Source organism: Onychostruthus taczanowskii, unplaced genomic scaffold, assembly GCF_017590055.1.
Source record: "Onychostruthus taczanowskii isolate IOZ18803 unplaced genomic scaffold, ASM1759005v1 scaffold51, whole genome shotgun sequence".
In the NCBI taxonomy this organism is placed as follows: Eukaryota; Metazoa; Chordata; class Aves; order Passeriformes; family Passeridae; genus Onychostruthus; species Onychostruthus taczanowskii.
This window is the reverse complement of record NW_024502680.1, coordinates 5,801,729-5,818,397: the sequence shown is the minus strand read 5'-3', so window position 1 is coordinate 5,818,397 and position 16,669 is coordinate 5,801,729. Positions and strand designations below refer to the sequence as shown.

At 51.8% G+C, this 16,669-nt stretch overlaps 1 protein-coding gene across 1 annotated transcript in view; it reads left to right on the top strand.

Annotated features, from left to right (window-relative positions):
• The window catches only part of VPS8 (VPS8 subunit of CORVET complex), a 67,690-nt gene extending 51,707 nt beyond the window's left edge, over positions 1 to 15,983 (top strand). Inside the window, exons 42-46 of the mRNA XM_041416345.1 lie at positions 3,168 to 3,248; positions 4,572 to 4,741; positions 5,316 to 5,484; positions 14,555 to 14,635; positions 15,267 to 15,983. Of these exons, the coding sequence (XP_041272279.1) occupies positions 3,168 to 3,248; positions 4,572 to 4,741; positions 5,316 to 5,484; positions 14,555 to 14,635; positions 15,267 to 15,422 (657 nt within the window). The 3' untranslated portion in view covers positions 15,423 to 15,983. The remainder of the gene's footprint in view (positions 1 to 3,167; positions 3,249 to 4,571; positions 4,742 to 5,315; positions 5,485 to 14,554; positions 14,636 to 15,266) is intronic.
• The last annotated feature ends 686 nt before the right edge of the window (positions 15,984 to 16,669 follow it).

Genomic DNA, 16,669 nt, shown 5'->3' with positions numbered 1-16,669 from the left:
CTTGGCTCTGAGCTCTGTGCAGGGCACTTAAATGTGTTACTGATGTGCCACCTTAACTGTGACCACAAGGAAATATTGAAACCAGCCTTTCTGGGCCCTGCAGTGCATACGGCCTTTCCCAAGCCCTCCAAATATTTTGGTGAAATGCAGAATTACAAGTGGTGCTTGTCTGACAGGGCCCTCAAATGCTGTTTCAGCAGAGCTCAAGGTTTGTGATAGGGCATACACGTGCTGGACCTGCAGGCTGGGAGGTGGCACAGCTGCCCAGGAATTCACTGGGGGTTTTGTTGGAAGGTGGATAACATCAGTAAACTAAGGTAGATTATCTTGCCTTCTCTGAAAGGAATTCGAGTATTCCAATTTTAGCAGACTGTTTTTCTTCCTCTTCTGGGCTTAACTGCTTACAGATTATACCTTATGCAAATGTTAACTTTGCAACCAAAGTCTTTGGCCAAAGGGCACCTTGCAAGGTGTCCCTGGGGCCAGACCTGCAGCTTCCCAGAGAGGACACAGGCTTCTGGCACCTGCCTGTCCCAGCACCTGGGCTCACTGTTATGTACTGAAGTCACGTGAAATAGCAATTGGTGGATTTGCTCCTGCTCATCCTTTAGGGTGTTGGGGAGTGACTTGTTAACTGGGAAGTCTGAACCAACCGCATTAGGAGAGATACCAGAGGAATCCTCTTGAGCATTAAGAAAAATTCCATGTTATTAAGGATGTGAGTGCTCTCTGAAGAGGGCTGAGAGGTTGAGTGTTAATTCCCTTACAAAGCTGTAATCCTTTATGAATGTTGTGTAAGCAGATGCAGCTGATGTCTCCTACAAAATGGAGAACTGGAGAAGCCAGAAATGTAAAAGCTACCAGTAGGAACCCTAAAGAGGGGAGGAAATTATTCTCTAAAAGCTGTTCCAGAGTGGAGGCAGAAGGATTCAGAAAGCCTTCACCTTATATTTTTCCACTCCTGCTTAGGGCTTTGGCTGTTTTTTCTTCCTAGTTTGGGAGATGGGCACTGGGATTAGCTGTGTGTGGGGTGGTTGCTCTGACCCTTGCAGAGGGGAGAAGCTGAAGTTGAATGTGTTTGCAGAGTGCATTTGTTAGCACTGGTAGCAAAGCAAGTGCTATTTCCTGGACCCAGGAAGAAAAGGGAAATAGAAGAGACAGAGGTGGCTCAAAGGGCTCCATGTGTGTGGATCCCTGCCAGCTCTTCCCATCTGTTTGTTGGTGGCAGCCCAGGCAGCCAGTTTGGCTCTGGCTCCTTGTGCTGATGCAGGCTGCTGGGATGTGCTCCTGGTTGGTGCAGTGCCTGTCCCACTGCATGGGATGGTACGCACATGGCTGGAGCATGCCTGAATCCCAACCCGAGACCAGTTTTGTAAGGTGGAATTCATGAAAGATATTCCTCCATAAAACTAATTGGTCCCATGAGGCTTTTGTGGCTGGAAGTTCTGTGAGGTCTGAAGCTGCAATTTAGCAGCATTATAACTGTCTGGAGAAGTGACCTGGGAGCTGTGGGTGTGATGCTGGAGGCAGGCGGGCAGCTCCAGCCCATCCCATCAGATGGCTTCAGCAGGGAGTGGCCATGGACTCACTGCTGGCACTGGGCTGCCAGGCTCAGGGTGAGGCTTGGCCAGACCATGGGCCTCCTCTGGAAAGAAGAAAGTCTGTTTTCTTCCCAGCTGCTGTTACTTTTAAAGATCATCAAGCATGACTTGAGGAAAAGACAGCAACTGAAATCCCTCAGACTTGTGTTTTCCCTCTGCAAAGCTGCAAGTGTGTCTTTATTCTCCCCTCTTCTTCACATCTCTTCTTCTGCTCTGTGTCCAGACAGGAAACCAATGGCTTTAAAAATCCCCACTTGTAGCTTAGGGAGTTTGAGGTGCTGTGTGGAAATTGTGGGATTGGGACGGTTTGTGAGTGACCTGCTGGCCCTGTACTTGAGGGCTTTAGAAGAGGAGCTGCTGGCTGCCTGCCTGACTGCTCTGTGCTCTGGATCACATTCCTGCTCTCTGGAAATGCCATTGCCTCCATAATCCCTGCAGTGCAGTGCACTTCCTGTGCTGTGCTGTTCACCCAGCAGAAAAGGAGCCTGTGCAGCACATCCAGCTCTTCATGCTTCCTCCACATGCTCCAAACCCACTGCTGGTTTTCACTCAGTGCTGTTACTGAGGGCTGCTTTTATTTAGGTTTGAACATTGGTGTTTCTGCCTGTCACACTGCCCATGAGGGCTCTTGTTCAAGAGTTCTTGACTTGTTTGCTGTTCTGTCTTGCATCCCTCAGGGTGTCTTGCAGTGTAGCTTCCATGCTGCTTTACTTGTCTTTGTCAGCTGGCTTTGTCACTCTCAATTCTTCTTGCCCAGTCCCAGCATGGAATCAGCCTTGCTCCTACTCCTTCTCTCATTCATCTTATCCAGCCTTGTTTATCCCACTCCTGTTCCTGTTTCCACTGTGTCCCCACCATTTTTCTCCTCTCTGGGTTAGTTTCCTTTTCACATCTTGCTGTTCTGTTTTTGCCAGTCCTGCCCCTTCCAGCAGACACTTCTCTCAGCTTGCTGCACAGAGCAGTGCTTCAGGGGTGCCAGGGGGTTGTGCAGGGCTGTTTGGGCTGGAGCAAGGGGGAGATGCACAGGCTGAGGACCTGTACCACAGCCCTGTGCTTGTGCTGCTGGGACAGGCAATGAAGCTGTTCAGGGCATGTGAAAATCAGCCCTGCAGCACCAGGAGAGCCCCAGGCCCTGTTCCTCTGCCAGCTGGGCTCAGCAATGACTGGGGTGTGCTCTTCCAGCCTGCAGATCAGGGGTCTGGGATGAGGCTGGGCATGAGGCACCCCTGGTTGGGCAGGAGCATGGGGGGCTGGGAGCTGCCTGGCCATGCTGTTCCCTTCAGTATCCCTCAAATGTCCTCTCCAGTCAGTTCCTGAATGGAGTTTTCAGTTTTGACCCAGGCACACTAATTTATAGTGATGTTATTATCTACTGAGTTTTGCTAATTACTGATTTTTCCCATCAGTGTGTGGGATTGTTCTGCTGTCCCTGTGCATGTGCAGAATATTTAACTCTGCAGTCATAGCTTCCATTTGCAATTGCAATCCAGAGGAAAAAAAGACCTAAAAAGAATCAGAATGGTCATATCCTGTGAGTCAACTGCAGCTTTGCATTTCTTCATACAGGATCCAGTTTATGGAAAAGGGAAACTTGGAGAAATTCAAGGCCTCGTCCTGGGAATGCTGGATACTTTTAACTATGAACAAGTAAGTTGCCTGTGTTTCTGTTCTGTCCACCACTGCATGCAGCCTCATTTTAGCTGCCTGGCCTATTGCTCTCTCTCTCATTTGTCATTTCTGTCTGCAGGGCAAAGTCAATGGGCATGTGAGTGATTTCTGTGTGGTTGGGGGATGGGGAAGGAGTTTGGTTTGCTCACAGATTGCAAGTGAAGGGACTGACAGGTACATGGTGAACACCTCTGCAGCTCAGTTCTGTGTTAAATGTACCAGAAGGATAAACATCTGCTTTTTCTCCAGCTCATCCTGCAGTTAGGGATTCAAAGGCACAAAGCTGATATGTTTTTGTCTTGCTATGCAGTTTTAAATAACAGGTTTTTAAATTAGGCCGTTTTTATACTTCCAAGTGATAATGTTGCACTTCCTTTGTGTCCTGGTGAGATTTCCTGTAAATCTCAGTCCTGCTTTTCTTAGTCCAGTTCCAAATCCCAGGCAGTCTCCACACTTGAGCAGTTTTCTGGAACTCCTTTCCCCTAAACAGGATGCACAGTGTTCCTCCAAGCCCCTCTCCCCCCTCATGTGGCAGAGCCATCCCAGCTCTGCTCAGGGCAGGCCCCCAGGCACCAGCAGCCAGTGCAGAAACACAGTGGGAAATAGCTTTGCTGTGGAGGCTGAACACCAGGAGCCTTTATCTGGGTTTGGGTTCGTGCAGAAGGCTGGGCAGCTCCTCCTGTCCCTGCCTGGCAGCTCTGGGACAGGCTGTGTGCCCAGGTGGGATCCTGTGCTGCTGCCTTTTGCAGCTGCTGCTGTGGAGCAGGGATGAATCAGGGAGCAGAGCCCCTGTGCCTGAGAGAAACTTGGTGCTGGAAACTCAGGGTGGTTCTTTGGGCTCTTTAGAAATGAGCATCCGTTGGGAAGGACAAGCAGATGAGCAGTTCAGGGGTTTTAAAAGACTTTAATTGCCATAGTGCATTTGAGCTTTGATTTTTTATTAGCACGTTTCTCCTAAAATGGGGATATAAGCAGTAGCTTGTCAGGTAGAAGGGGAAAAAAAAGGAGGTTTGATGTGGAAGATGACAAAATGAGCCTGCCATGCCTCTGTTAATGCTCTTGGGCAAAAGTCAATACAGGACTTGTCTATTTGAGAGTGCAGAGGAATTGCTCCATTAACGTGTGATGAAAGGATAAGTGTTTTGAGGTCAGGGGATAGAAAGCATAGGAGAAGAGATTTTATTGGGTTGTTTCTGCTCTTAGTGAGCTGCTAAGCTGCTTGTTCTGAGGAACTGGCTGGCAGGGAGTTTCTGCAGTCAGAGGTGACAGACTGACCTGCTCTCTGTGTTGTCTTCCACACAGACCCTTCTAGAAACAACCACGAGCCTTTTAAACCACGATCTCCACTGGTCCCTGTGTAACCTGAGAGCCTCTGTCACCAGAGGCCTTACCCCAAAGCAGGATTACTGCTGCATCTGTCTCCAGCAGTACAAAAGGAGGCAAGAAACTGCCGATGAAATCATTGTTTTCAGGTAAAGTTAAGGGGTGGGGTTGCACCTGTGATCCTGTTAATAGTTTTAAAAGGGGAAACAAATTCTCCTGGTTGGCTTGCCTGAGTAATGATCTGTATTCCTGGGAGCACATCTCCCTGCTGCCTGGCACTGTGAGAGGCTGGCTAATCACACCCATCAGAGGCTGCTTTGCATGCAGCCAGCTCTGCCTGCCTGGGAGGAATGGCCTCCCAGTCCCAGGAGCTGGCTGTCACTTTTCTGATTCCTCTCCCAGCAGTGTTCTTTGGGCACTGCAACACTCTGGGCTCATTTGTGTGTGTGTACATCTTGGACCTGCCACAGCCCTGGCATCCCCAGCTGCTGTCTGTGCCCAGGTGTCTGTAAAATAGGGTGAAATCATTGTTACCTTGGTGTCACAGTCTGTAGCTGCATCAGCAAATGGGCATCCAGTGTTGACTCTGTGAGTCTGGAAATCAGCAGGGGGTGAGGATACACTGCTGATTCCCAAATGCAGCCTTTGCCCACTGGGCAGCCCTTGCCCTCCACTGTGCAGGGCTCAGGAGGTGCTGCCAGCACTGACTTGCTCTCTTCCCAGCTGTGGCCACTTGTACCACTCGCTGTGCCTGCTGAGCAAGGAGTGTGGGGCGGTCACCAAGGGCCTCATGAGGTGGATGTGCTACAAGTGCAACTCCAGCAACAAGGGAGGGAAGCTGAGTGAGAACTTCTCAGAGCTGAAGAAAGGGACTGCAGCATCCCTGGCACAGGTAAGTTTTGTGAGGTGGTTTCTTGTCAGGTAAACTTTCATCATCACTTTGTTCTCTGTCTGTGCTTTCAGACCAGACTCTGATCGGTACCTGTCAAACACTCTCAGCAGCCAGTTGGTCACTTTTCTGAATGCCACTTTATTTTGATGAGGGTACAACTCTGGAAGTCAAGGAAATTTGTTCATCCAGAAGGTCTAGGAGCTGGTGTTGGGGGCGGCTGGATGCTTGCAGCTGGTTGTGTGGACAATTCCTGTCAAATTATTTTTAGGTGTGTTTTATATAAATCTTAGATTGAAAGCAGGCACATTCCTTGTGGCTGGGTTGTGGAGCCTCTGTTCCACCTTCCTAGCAGATAATCTGGCTCTGGATAAAAGGTCTGGGATTGATTTGACTCACTAAGTGCTTGCACAATATTTTAAGAAGCTTGAGTATAACCAAGATTGCTGCAGCTGGATTTGGGTGAGAGAACAGAGAATTAATTTGTATTTATTGTCAGTGTTTGTGCACTGAAAGTTTCATCATCCCTAATTCAAACTGAAGTACAGCCTCAAATATGCATGGAGCTGCCTTTTTCCTGGCTGGTGCTGTGGATGCTAAGCCCCCTGGCAGGTGGTTTGTTGGGTTCTCTTAAGGGATGTTGCATGTGTGCAGCTGAGCTCTGCTGCGCCACGTTCCAGCGGCCCCTGGGTGAGGGTTTGTTCCCAAGTGCCTCGGGCTACTTTGTGCATTTGTCACTGTATGGATGTGCACAGAGCAGCATTTTCACTCCTGGAACCAAAATAATTCAATCTTGGAGTATGTTTTTGTAGTAGTACTTTGGTTTTGTTGGAGCAGATGATTTCAATTCCTGCCAAAGCCATCCTGATCAAAAACTGGCTAAGGGCCTGAGTCAGCTGCTGCACTCACAGGAGAGGCTTCCTGCTTGGGGGAGACGTGGGGAAAGGGAATCTTGCAGGCCTGTGTGGAGCACCAGGCAGTCTCTGCAGTCAGGCTGTGTTAGTCTTTGATTTGGTGACAGCAGCAAAGCTTTCCCAGGAGCTTGGAAATGGAGTGTGGTCCAACCAGGCAGAGCAGTGTGTGTGTCCTGTCCTGCCACAGTGGGGTGTGGGCACTGCATCTCAGGCTGGGAGAGCTCAGCAGCCCCACACCTCACCCTCTGCACTCCTGCCCCAAAGGAGTGAGTGTAAATGGGGGTGACAGCCTGGGTGTAGCTTAAAAACTAAAAGCAGAATTAACTACTAAAACTGCATTCAGCATTTGAGTGCCTGACACTTGATTCCAGTGCTTTGTAAGTGGGTTATCCCTGGCTTTCTCTTGGGCAGTCAGTCAGGGAGCCCCTGTGGCTCCCCTTTGACATCAGTCTGACTTACTCTGTAGAGAAAAAAGGGAAAATGCTCCACATGCCATGGCAGAGATTGGGGTAAGGAGAAGATGCTTCCTTTTATTTAACTGATGAAAGAGAAGGGCTGGCTGGGACTCAGGGCCTGAAGGGAGGTTTGGAGAGACTGGATGGGGAAGAAGACTTACAGCATGGCTCATGAAGTGCTAGCTGGAAAGTGTCCATCCCAGTGCAGCACGGCGCCCTGCTGCTGTCACATGCTCCTGGCAGGGAAGCCATGGCTTCCTGCTCCACACACAGCCCAGCCCAGCAGAGCTTGGGCAGGGTTCAGCACAGCCCCAGCACTGCTCAGACCCCCAGCTCCTCCTCTGTGTGTCCCAGATCCTCTCCAAGTCTGGGATGTTCCTCACATACCCAAATTACAATATTTAACTGTTGTACTCACATGTGATCAAACTGTTGTGCTGTCACATCTTAAAAAAGCTGAGTGTATTTAGATCTGGCAATAGATTGGAGAATCTCCAGCTCCTGCAGGAAAGTTGTTTGCTGAACAATCACTGTTCAGCAGCATTAACTAACCCTGGGAGGTAAGGATTCTGTGACCTGGCATGGGCTGAGTTACAGAGTAGCATTTCTGTGCTGGGGCAATGCTGGGAATGCACACTGGGGAACATGGGGCTTCTCTGTGTCCTCCCTTCACTCTGCTGGCCCCAGTCAGACCCAGAGCTCTGGCTTGGACGAGCTGCTCTGGCTCCACAGCTGCTGTTTGTGAGCAGGAAATCCTGAGTGAGGTCCTGCTAACAGCATTGTGTTTCCAGCCCTGCCCTCCTGAGAGTCAGATCTGGGGCTCCCAGGCCCTTCTGCACAGAGATCTGTGGGGAGGGCATTTCCCTGTAGCCCCTTTGAAGACTCTGAAAGTTTAGTTCCTCTCTTGGCAAAATCTAATATGGTGATCTTCATCTGAGGTATTCATTTTCTTAGGAAGCCTTGAATTAGGAATAGAGTCATGCTGAGAAATGCCACTGAGCATCTGGAGTGCATTTCACAGCACTAATTCTGCCCTGCCCAGGCAAAGGCTGTCAGTTTGAATTGTGCAGCGTGGCTGAGATGTCCATGTGAAACGACAGCCCAACAGACAGGGCTTCCTCTGCCCCTGTGCTCTGTGTGTGGTGCTGGGGCCAGTCCCTGAAACTGGGGAGGTGGAGAGATGCCACAAGCCAGCACTGACCCATTATGGGATCACTGACAGTGTGGATTTCAGTGGAACCTGGCTGGGATGAGGGCACGCTCTGCCCCAGCCAAGGGGAGCAGAAAGAAGAGCACAGGGGATTTTCTTTCCTCTGGTTCTACTACCAAAAGTTTGTGCTTTCTGTGTTACCCCTGAGCCTCACTGCCTTCCCAAGGGTAATCCTCTGGGGCTGGACAATCATCTGTCCTGCTCTCCCTGCCTTGGAGCATCCCCTAAATGAGAGTTAAAAGAAATGGGAGTTTGTTTTTGTGGTGGGTCCCTAATCCACTTGCAGAGCTGTATGTTTGTTGTGGTGTTTGTGGGGATGAGGGCTCAGCATTCAGCCACTGCCCAAATACCTGCAGGAAAGGCTCTGGGTGTCTCAGCCACTGATTCCCAAAACTCATTTGCCTCGTTTCAATGAGCATGTGTTCTCCATTTGTTCTGCCAGCTTATGCACTGGGGGATCAGGGAGAGGAAGAGTCTTGGCTCCTGGGCCATAAGCCCTGCCATGAACCCCTGAGCTGCCGTGCTCTGGTTATTCCGTGTCCGAGGAGTTCTGAGCATGCTGTTGTTGGAGCTGTCCAGATGGCAGATATGTTTTATTCAGGAGTTTAATCCTGTCAAGGCACGCCAGGATGGACAATGGACTTGATCCATAGTTAATCCAGTTTGTCAGGCTCTACCTTTGAGCTCTGTCCTGCACTTTCCCCATGTTCCTCCCTATGACAGCCTTCTGGAGCCTCTGGAAAAATTCCCACGTGTGAGGGGCTGATACCACATCCCTCATGTGATCTTAAAGGTCCCTCTGCACCATGTGCTTTCTGTTGAGCAATAGTGAAGGTTTAGGTTGGGCTTTTTCACCAAAACTTACTTTAGAGCTTGACAGATGTTACCTGACCTCCATCCATCAGGAGACAGAGCCAGTGTTACTGTTTTCAGGGTAACAGTGACCATCAGTTATTAACTTGTCTCCAGCAATACAAAACACTTCCAGGGGGTTTGTAACTTTGAAAATATCCAGATGTGATCCCCCCAGTAACACCATAGAGATAATTAGTGTTTTACACAGTTACAGGAATGGGCATTCTCTCCTCTGTGGAGAATGTTCCCATGTACAAATTAACTGAGCAGATATCCAGTCCTTTGGCTTTGGAGGTGGATTCCTTCACTTCAGCAGTGCACAGGAAATCTGTGTGAGGAAGGAGCTGGAGACACAGAACATCTCTGGTTGCTTGTAGTGGAAACAAAAGTGATCTAGTAAGAATTCTGAGTGCAGGTGTCTTCATCAGGAGGACTGGCACCAAAGGTAAAAATGCAAACAATACAAATTGAAAAGGACTGATTTGAAAACCAGAATTATCCTGTAACAGCTTTTAAATCAAAATTGACTGGTATTTTGAACTTCTCATGCTGGAGGAGTTGGGTGAGTTTTGTTGTTTTGTGGGAGTTTTTTGAGAAACATCAGAATGAGTTGTAATTGTGTCCCCTGGCCTTCCTTCAGAGCAGTGTGCAGCCTGGCAGGATGGTCCTTGCACTGCCTACAATCCAAAGTCTGGCACTGTGGGGTCTGTGAGACACTGACAGGAGGCTGGAACAACTGATCCCAAAGTGCCTGGAGCCAGGAACAGTGAGACCAGGATTACCTGGGGAAGGGTCACGGCCTGGTTAAGAGCAAAGATGGCAAAATTGCAGTGGGGAATCTTGACTTTACATCTCAATTTCTAAGGAAATAGTCCTACAGTCTGATGTAAATTTCCTCCCTTTTAATAAAACATTCCAGTCTGGGAGGATGTGTAGAACTGACTCATTGAAATGCAGTGGCAGCTGCTGGGCTGCAGCAACCTGTGGCTGTTCCCATAAACTGCAGCAGTCCCTGTTGCTAGTGATTCCATGAGCTGAGCTGGTGCCCCACAGCCCAGGGTGTGTCCATCAGGATCCAGCACAGCACCAGGGGATGGCAGGAGGTCACTGTGCCTCCACAGAGGGGCTGGGAGCAGGGACATGTCCCAGGGGAGCTGCTCCTCGAGCTGGGCTGGCTCCTGCTGCTGCTGCAAGGCTGTTCCCCTCTGTGATTCCAGGCTGAGAAATAACCAAGTGGCCCAAGGCTGAGGGTGCAGCTGACTCCTGACCGATGTTCCTCTGAAGGAGGGGAGCGAAATAAAGGCAAGCCAAGAGTTTGGCTGTTTGTAGTCCCTTGATGGGAGGGGAGGAGAGGGACTGTGCCAGTAGTGCTGGCTGTAGCCCAGGGTGCAGGAGCTGTTCTGGACAATGCCTTTCAGGAAAGCAGGGAAGCATCAGCATCTGGTAAATCCCAGCAATGGGAAGCTGCAGTTCCCGTGAAACCCTGGCAGCCCGTGGCACAAGGAGAGCAGTGTTGTGTGCTCTGTGGGTGACTTGGGCAGCTGCAGCTGAGCTCCTGGGCAGAGCTGGGCTGGGCATGTTCTGAACCTCCCAGATACACAGCAGTGCCAGGGGACAGGAAACAGAGGTGTTCCCATGGGTTTTCTGTAAGGTTTGGGGTCACATTGCCAGTCTCCTGCAGGAGAGGTCACTAACCCTTACTCCAAATAGGATTTCTTCTCTCTTCTGTGTGTCTTTTACACAGGACTTGAGGGAATGGCTGGAACTTTGTCAGGGCAGGGTTAGGCTGGATATCAGGAAAAGGCTCTTCCCCAGAGGGTGCTGGGCACTGCCCAGGCTCCCCAGGGAATGGATGTAGCCTCAGGGCTGCCAGAGCTCCAGGAGCATTCAGACAAGACTCTCAGGTATGGGGGGGATTGTTGGGGTGTCTGTGTAAGGCCAGGGGTTGGATTTGATGATCCTTGTGAGTCCCTCCAACTCAGGACATTGTGTGATTACCTTCCCTTTCTCTCCCCAACTCCTGCCCTTGAGAGAACACTGCACCTCCTCAGCCTTCTGTGCTTGGCCCTGTGGGATCTGTTCAACAGCCTCTTGGCTCTTCTCTAGAAAAAATTCTCTGCATGGAGCCTCTGAATTCTCAGGTGCAGGTGCTGAACTCAGCCCAAGAACAGCCTGTTGGATGCCACCTTTCACATTTAATCCATGTGCTGCCATGTTTCTCTCAGAGCCTGCTGGAGGAGAAATGAGCATCCTGTCACTCAGCCCAAGAACAGCCTGTTGGATGCCACCTTTCACATTTAATCCGTGTGCTGCCATGTTTCTCTGAGCCTGCTGGATAAGAAATGAGCACCCTGTATGCTGGGCCGTGGTGTCCAGGGAGGATGTGTGGGGGTTGTGTTTGTCTAATTAACTCTGAGCAGTGTTACTGCTCCTTTGGCTGAAGGCATCAGTAGAAGTCCAAGGGAACATCCCAGCAGCACCTGGTGTAGGCAGCAGCAGCTCCCCAGAGCATAGTGGGAGCACAGGGATGTGCCTGTGTGCTCCCTGTCTAACACAGACAGTGCCCCCCTCTCCTGTCACTGCAGTCTCACGTGGCTGCAGCAGTGACTGGCAGAGCACAAACAGACCTGTGCTCTCCCAGGCCCTGAGTGGGAGGTTTGCTCCTCAAGTTCAGCTGCAAACAAGAGACATCTGCCTTTCCCCTGGTGCTGCCGAGGAGGGAGAGGCCAGGGCTGTGTGCCAGCCTGCCTGTGCTGGGAGCCTGCTCTGCCCTGGGCACCTGGGGCTCTTGGCTGCCTCTGACAGGGAGCAGGCAGGGCTCTCCTGCTGCCAGCCACTGGCCCCTGTGTGCTACCACGGGTGAGGTTCTGGAGGCTCTGGGGCTGTCCCAGGGCACGTGTGCCCAGGACCCTCCAGGCTGTTCCCTGTGCAGCCGTGGGCTGGGAGTCTGTCCCAGAGCCTCCCTGGGCAGGGGCTCTGCAGAGCTCAGCAGCAGCAGAACACTGCTGTTCTCACAGAGGCATCCTGAGGTGTCCCTGAAGTCCCTAAACAGCTCTGTAATGTCACTGTCATTGCAGTGACTTTGGGTCACAGCCTGCCTTGCTCTCTCTTTGGCTGGGTTCGTGGGAGTACCTTAAAAACAGCAGGGCCTTATCTGACAGAAGAGAGGCAGATTTACTTAGTTTAACATTAATTGGCTGGGTTTTCATGAAAGCCCTGAATTTGGGTACCTGTTTATAAGGCTGATGAGCCATGGTGAAGTAGGGGAGGAAGGCCAAGGGTGAGCTTGGTGTCCATTGCCTGTGGGCTCAGCTCTGTAAATGGGAAGGTGGGAGGGTTGCTTTTGTTCCTCGGAATTCCAAAACCTTCCCAGGACTTCTGGCTGTGTCTCTCTGTGCCCCTGGGGCAGTGGGGTGTTCTGAACTCTCACTGATGCACAATATCTTGTGTGGAAGGAATGGCTGAGGGGCAGCTCTGGGATGGGTCTCTTGACGTGACTGTGGACAGTGCCTCCACTCAAACTGTTGGAATCTGCTTTGCTTAAGCACTGGCTGATGATGGAATTTGTAGCTGTTAAATTAAAGATAATTGCAAGCTTGGGAGGGCTGTGTGGTGACTACCAGAGGGGGTGGAATACGTGCAAGAAAAACATGCAATAGAGATTAGCATTAGTGATGGGATCTAGGAGAGCTGGGAAATGAAAAAAAGCCTTTCCCCTTTCTCCTGGCCGAGATCCTCAGGAGATGAATTGCCTCTCTGGGCTTCTGTGTCTTGTCTGAGGCCTTTCTGAGGGGTGTGGGGATGTGGCTGGAAATGGGTTGGAGGTGCTGAAGGGTCCATCTCAGAGGTGGCCAGCCCTGGAGACAGAGGCTGTGCTGTGGGGTGAGCCCAGCACCTTCCATTGACACCTGAGTGCTGCTGCTGGACCCCGGGAGCCTCCTGTGGCTCCTGAAGGGAAACATGCCTTTAGTGACACGCTTAAAAAGGAAAAGGCCTGACAGCACTTGTTTCCATGACAACAGAAAGAATTGCCTGCAATATTTCAGCTCATCAGCCTGGGAACAGCCTGATTGATAGTTATGTACGTGTGATAGGGAGAGAGCAGGAGAGGAGAGGCCAATTATATTGCATTTTCCTTGTCCTTGAATGCTTGTGGCCACAGCAACTGTGGAGGGCAGTTTTTCCTTGCTTTTTGTGTTTTCCAAGTGAGGAGGACCTGCATGTCCCTGGGAAGCACTGGTACAACCTGCTGGCTGTGAGTCCCTGACCCTCCCTGTCCCAGGCTCAAAGCCTATGCCAGGTGTGCAGGGAATGGGGGCATCTGGCTCCCTGACTGGCAAATAGTTATTTACACTACAGAGAATATCCTGGAGGAGGGGGAGAGAGCTTGGCAAATGTTTCCAGCATAAGTGAATCTGCACTCGGGACATTCCTCTCTTCCCAGGCTTAATGATCAAAGGCAAGGCATGTGTGGGTTTGGGATGGTCTCAGAACTATCCAGGCTTCAGGAAACCCATGGGGGGGGGCTCAGTGCATCTCCCACTGCCAAAGAGCTTAAAATCAATGCAGCTTCAGTCAGTACCCACTGGCAGGATTGTAGCATTTTGGGTTAGTAGCCCCTGGGAGATGTATTTTGGAGAAGATATTTGAATGTTCCCTTAAAAATAGATCCCCAGAGACAACAGATGCCAGCCTGCTGCTCATGAGGGAGGCTGTTCTCCTGGCTCCTGTTGGGGTTTCTTGATGATGCTTTTGCTTTGCAATTTGAGCAGAAACATTCAAAATAGAAACATTGTGGTGTGATAAATGGAACAAACCTACAAGAATCTGTGATGCTTTGTCATCTCTCCCTGGGACATGTAAATGGTGCCATTTACAGCAGTTTGAGTGTGTGCCACCCTCTCTGCCTTGGTGCAGCTCTGGGCCCTCTCTTTGCCCTTACCTGCAGCTGCCCCTCACTGCTGGGGGACACTTGGCCTTGTACCCCACGGCTGGGCAGGGACGTGGCTGCCGCTGCCATATGACTCACCTTGCCTCCCCTTTCCACCCCTCATTTCCCAGCTCTCAGGCTGTAACACCCCACTAGAGGACAAGAGACGGGACTCATGATGCCATTATAGGCTGGCAGTAGTTGTTGGCAGTCATTGCAGAGTCACGGGGTGGCAGGCACACGCAGCCCGTGTCCCCTCCAGTGTTCCTGTGCCACAGTGTGGGGCTGGGCAGGGCCGGGACATGGGCAAGGGCTGGGGGAAGCTGCTGCTGCCAGCGGGGAAGGAGCCTGGAGAGGCTGCTTGGCTCTGAAGGCCCATTACTTCTCTTCCCAGCTGGCTGTGAGGGAGTTTTCCCATGCCTTTTTTCCTTCCTCAGAGGTATCCCAATCTGCCATCAGGGACAGAGCCCAGCAATAACTCACTGTGGATGCAGGGGTGTAACTGTCCTTTGGGCAAGAACAGGACTAATTTTTTTGCCCCCAAACCTGGGGTGCACATAGTGGCTTCATGCCAAGACAAAGATGGCTAAAAAGACCTCCCAAACAGGTTGTGGACTGACTGCTCCCGGCCCAGGAATTAATTTCTGTGTGTGTAGGAACTTGACAGCCTGCTTTGCATGATTTCTGTAACTTTCTTACTCTTTCTCAGATGAGTTCAGAGTCTGTGTTGGATCCTCAGCAAATCCAAGCTTTTGACCAGCTCTGCCGACTGAACCGAGGCACCTCCCGAGTACGTACCCCCCGTTTGCCTTCTGCTTTCAAACTGGTGATGGGCATTTTTCACGTGGCCAAGCCAGACACTGGCACTGGCAAGCGAGGGCTCTGCCTTTTCTCTGGGGCTTGGGCTAGTGCTGGCACTTGGCTGTGGCACACTGCAAGGCAGCCATGCTGGGGAAGCCACTGGCAGGGAAACCTTGGGAATGGCTCTGGCTTTGTGGCTGGCCTGACAGGTGTCCACGGGGTGATCCTCTGTGGATTTGTAACTAAGCTTCCCTCTAGACACTGTAGCTCCTGCAATGGCTCAGAACACTCCCTCCTCCTATGCCCCTGCTGTCCCAAGGAGAGGGCAGCTCCCTCTGTCCCTGCATTTTCCTTGTGCCTCCTGCCTGTTTTGGCTGTGATTGTTGGCACTTTCAGTTCTTTCTGAGTTTGTTTTTCAATTATGTGACTTCAAATCAACCTGAAGACCCCTGGGGAGTTGTTCAGTTGAGGACTGCTGACCTGCAGTCCCTCCATGCCATCCATGTCCTTGGCTTTACCTGGGTTAAAGCTCCTCTCGCTGCAGCAGGGACACAGTGACGCCCTGGGCTCTGTGTACCCTGCAGGAGTGTTCCCAGGGTGACGGGGGGTTTTCCTTGCAGCTGGCTCTCCTGACGGAGCTGGCGCGCGGTGGCCACAGTGGTGGTGACAAGCACGGGCTGCTCAGCGTTTCCCACGGGGACCCGGCCACCAGCAGCGTCTTCCAGAACGAGAACTTCCAGCTGCACCTGACGCCCCCTCCGCTGGCTGAAGAGTAGCACTCCTGCCCTGGCTGCTCCCAGGACGTGGTGCTGGGGAGCCTTCCCAGCACAGCACGGCGTTTTCCCCCCCACACCTTTCCCAGAACCCGCTGTGCTGACCCCACTGGGCACTGGAGGGCCGCAGCTGGGTGATGCCCCAGCTCCGCTTTGGCAGTTGTGGGGCAGCTGGGCTGGAAGCTGGAACTCTGGGACAAACCCCAGCATGCTGGGGCACAGGGAGGGCTGCCTGTGCTGACCCAGGGGCTCATGGCAGCAGGAACTTTTCCAAGTAACAGAATCAGCTCTGCCCCGCTGGAGGAGCCTGTCCTGTGCCCAGAGGCCCTGTGTCCCTGTGCTGTGCTGGTTCTGTGGCTGGGGGCCACATCTGAGTTCTGTGTTCTGCTAAAAGCAGCTGTTCTGGCAAGGCCTGGCCCTGCTGTCTCGTGGCAGCAGCCATGGGGTCTGAGGGCACAGAATGGGCATATCTGGAGAAGGCTGAAGAATGCAGGAAATGACACCTGTGTGAGCAAACTGACCTGCACACGCTGTGTTCTACCAACCCATTAAAGAGGCCCTTGGTTGAACTTGCTGTGACTTCTGCACTTCTGTGAGTGGGCTGCTGGTAAGAGAAAGATACATCTTGTGCCTGTGGGTGAAGCTCAGACCTCCCCTCTCACCTTATACCTGTGTTGGGTGCAGGAAGAGTGTGTGTGTAAAAACGGTGCTGTCACACACACTCCTCTTCCCCCTGCTCACTTTAGCACCAACATTTGGGTGTTTTTGGTTGCCCTCAGGGTCCCAGCTGCTCCCAGAGCACAGCATCAGGTGTTGCTTTCCCTACACACAGAACTCCTGTGGCTGATCTGTGCAGAGCTCATATGGAACGGCAGGAATATGGAGCAGCACAGCTGCCTCCAAGGAACACAGAAGCACCAGGTGTTGTGCAGAGCTCACCTGGGTAGGAGCAGTGCCAGTGTCCTGAGGTGCCTTGTGTGCTCACCTCCTGCCCATGAGCAGAACTACCATGGGATGTGTCCGGCCTGCAGCCACACCTGGGCACAGCTAAGTCAGGGAGCTGACTTTGGTCATACATCAGCTGGAGCAGCTCTTTCCAGATGAGTCAGAGCTGGGCCGTGAGGCTGCCCACCTCTGCCCGGCACTTACCAGGGCCTGGTGTGCTGCCCCTGGTTATTCCCTTTGTCTGCCTGGCTCTGGGGCTGTGTCAGGGGCTCCCATCTGGAGCTCTGAGCAGCCCTTCCTTTGCT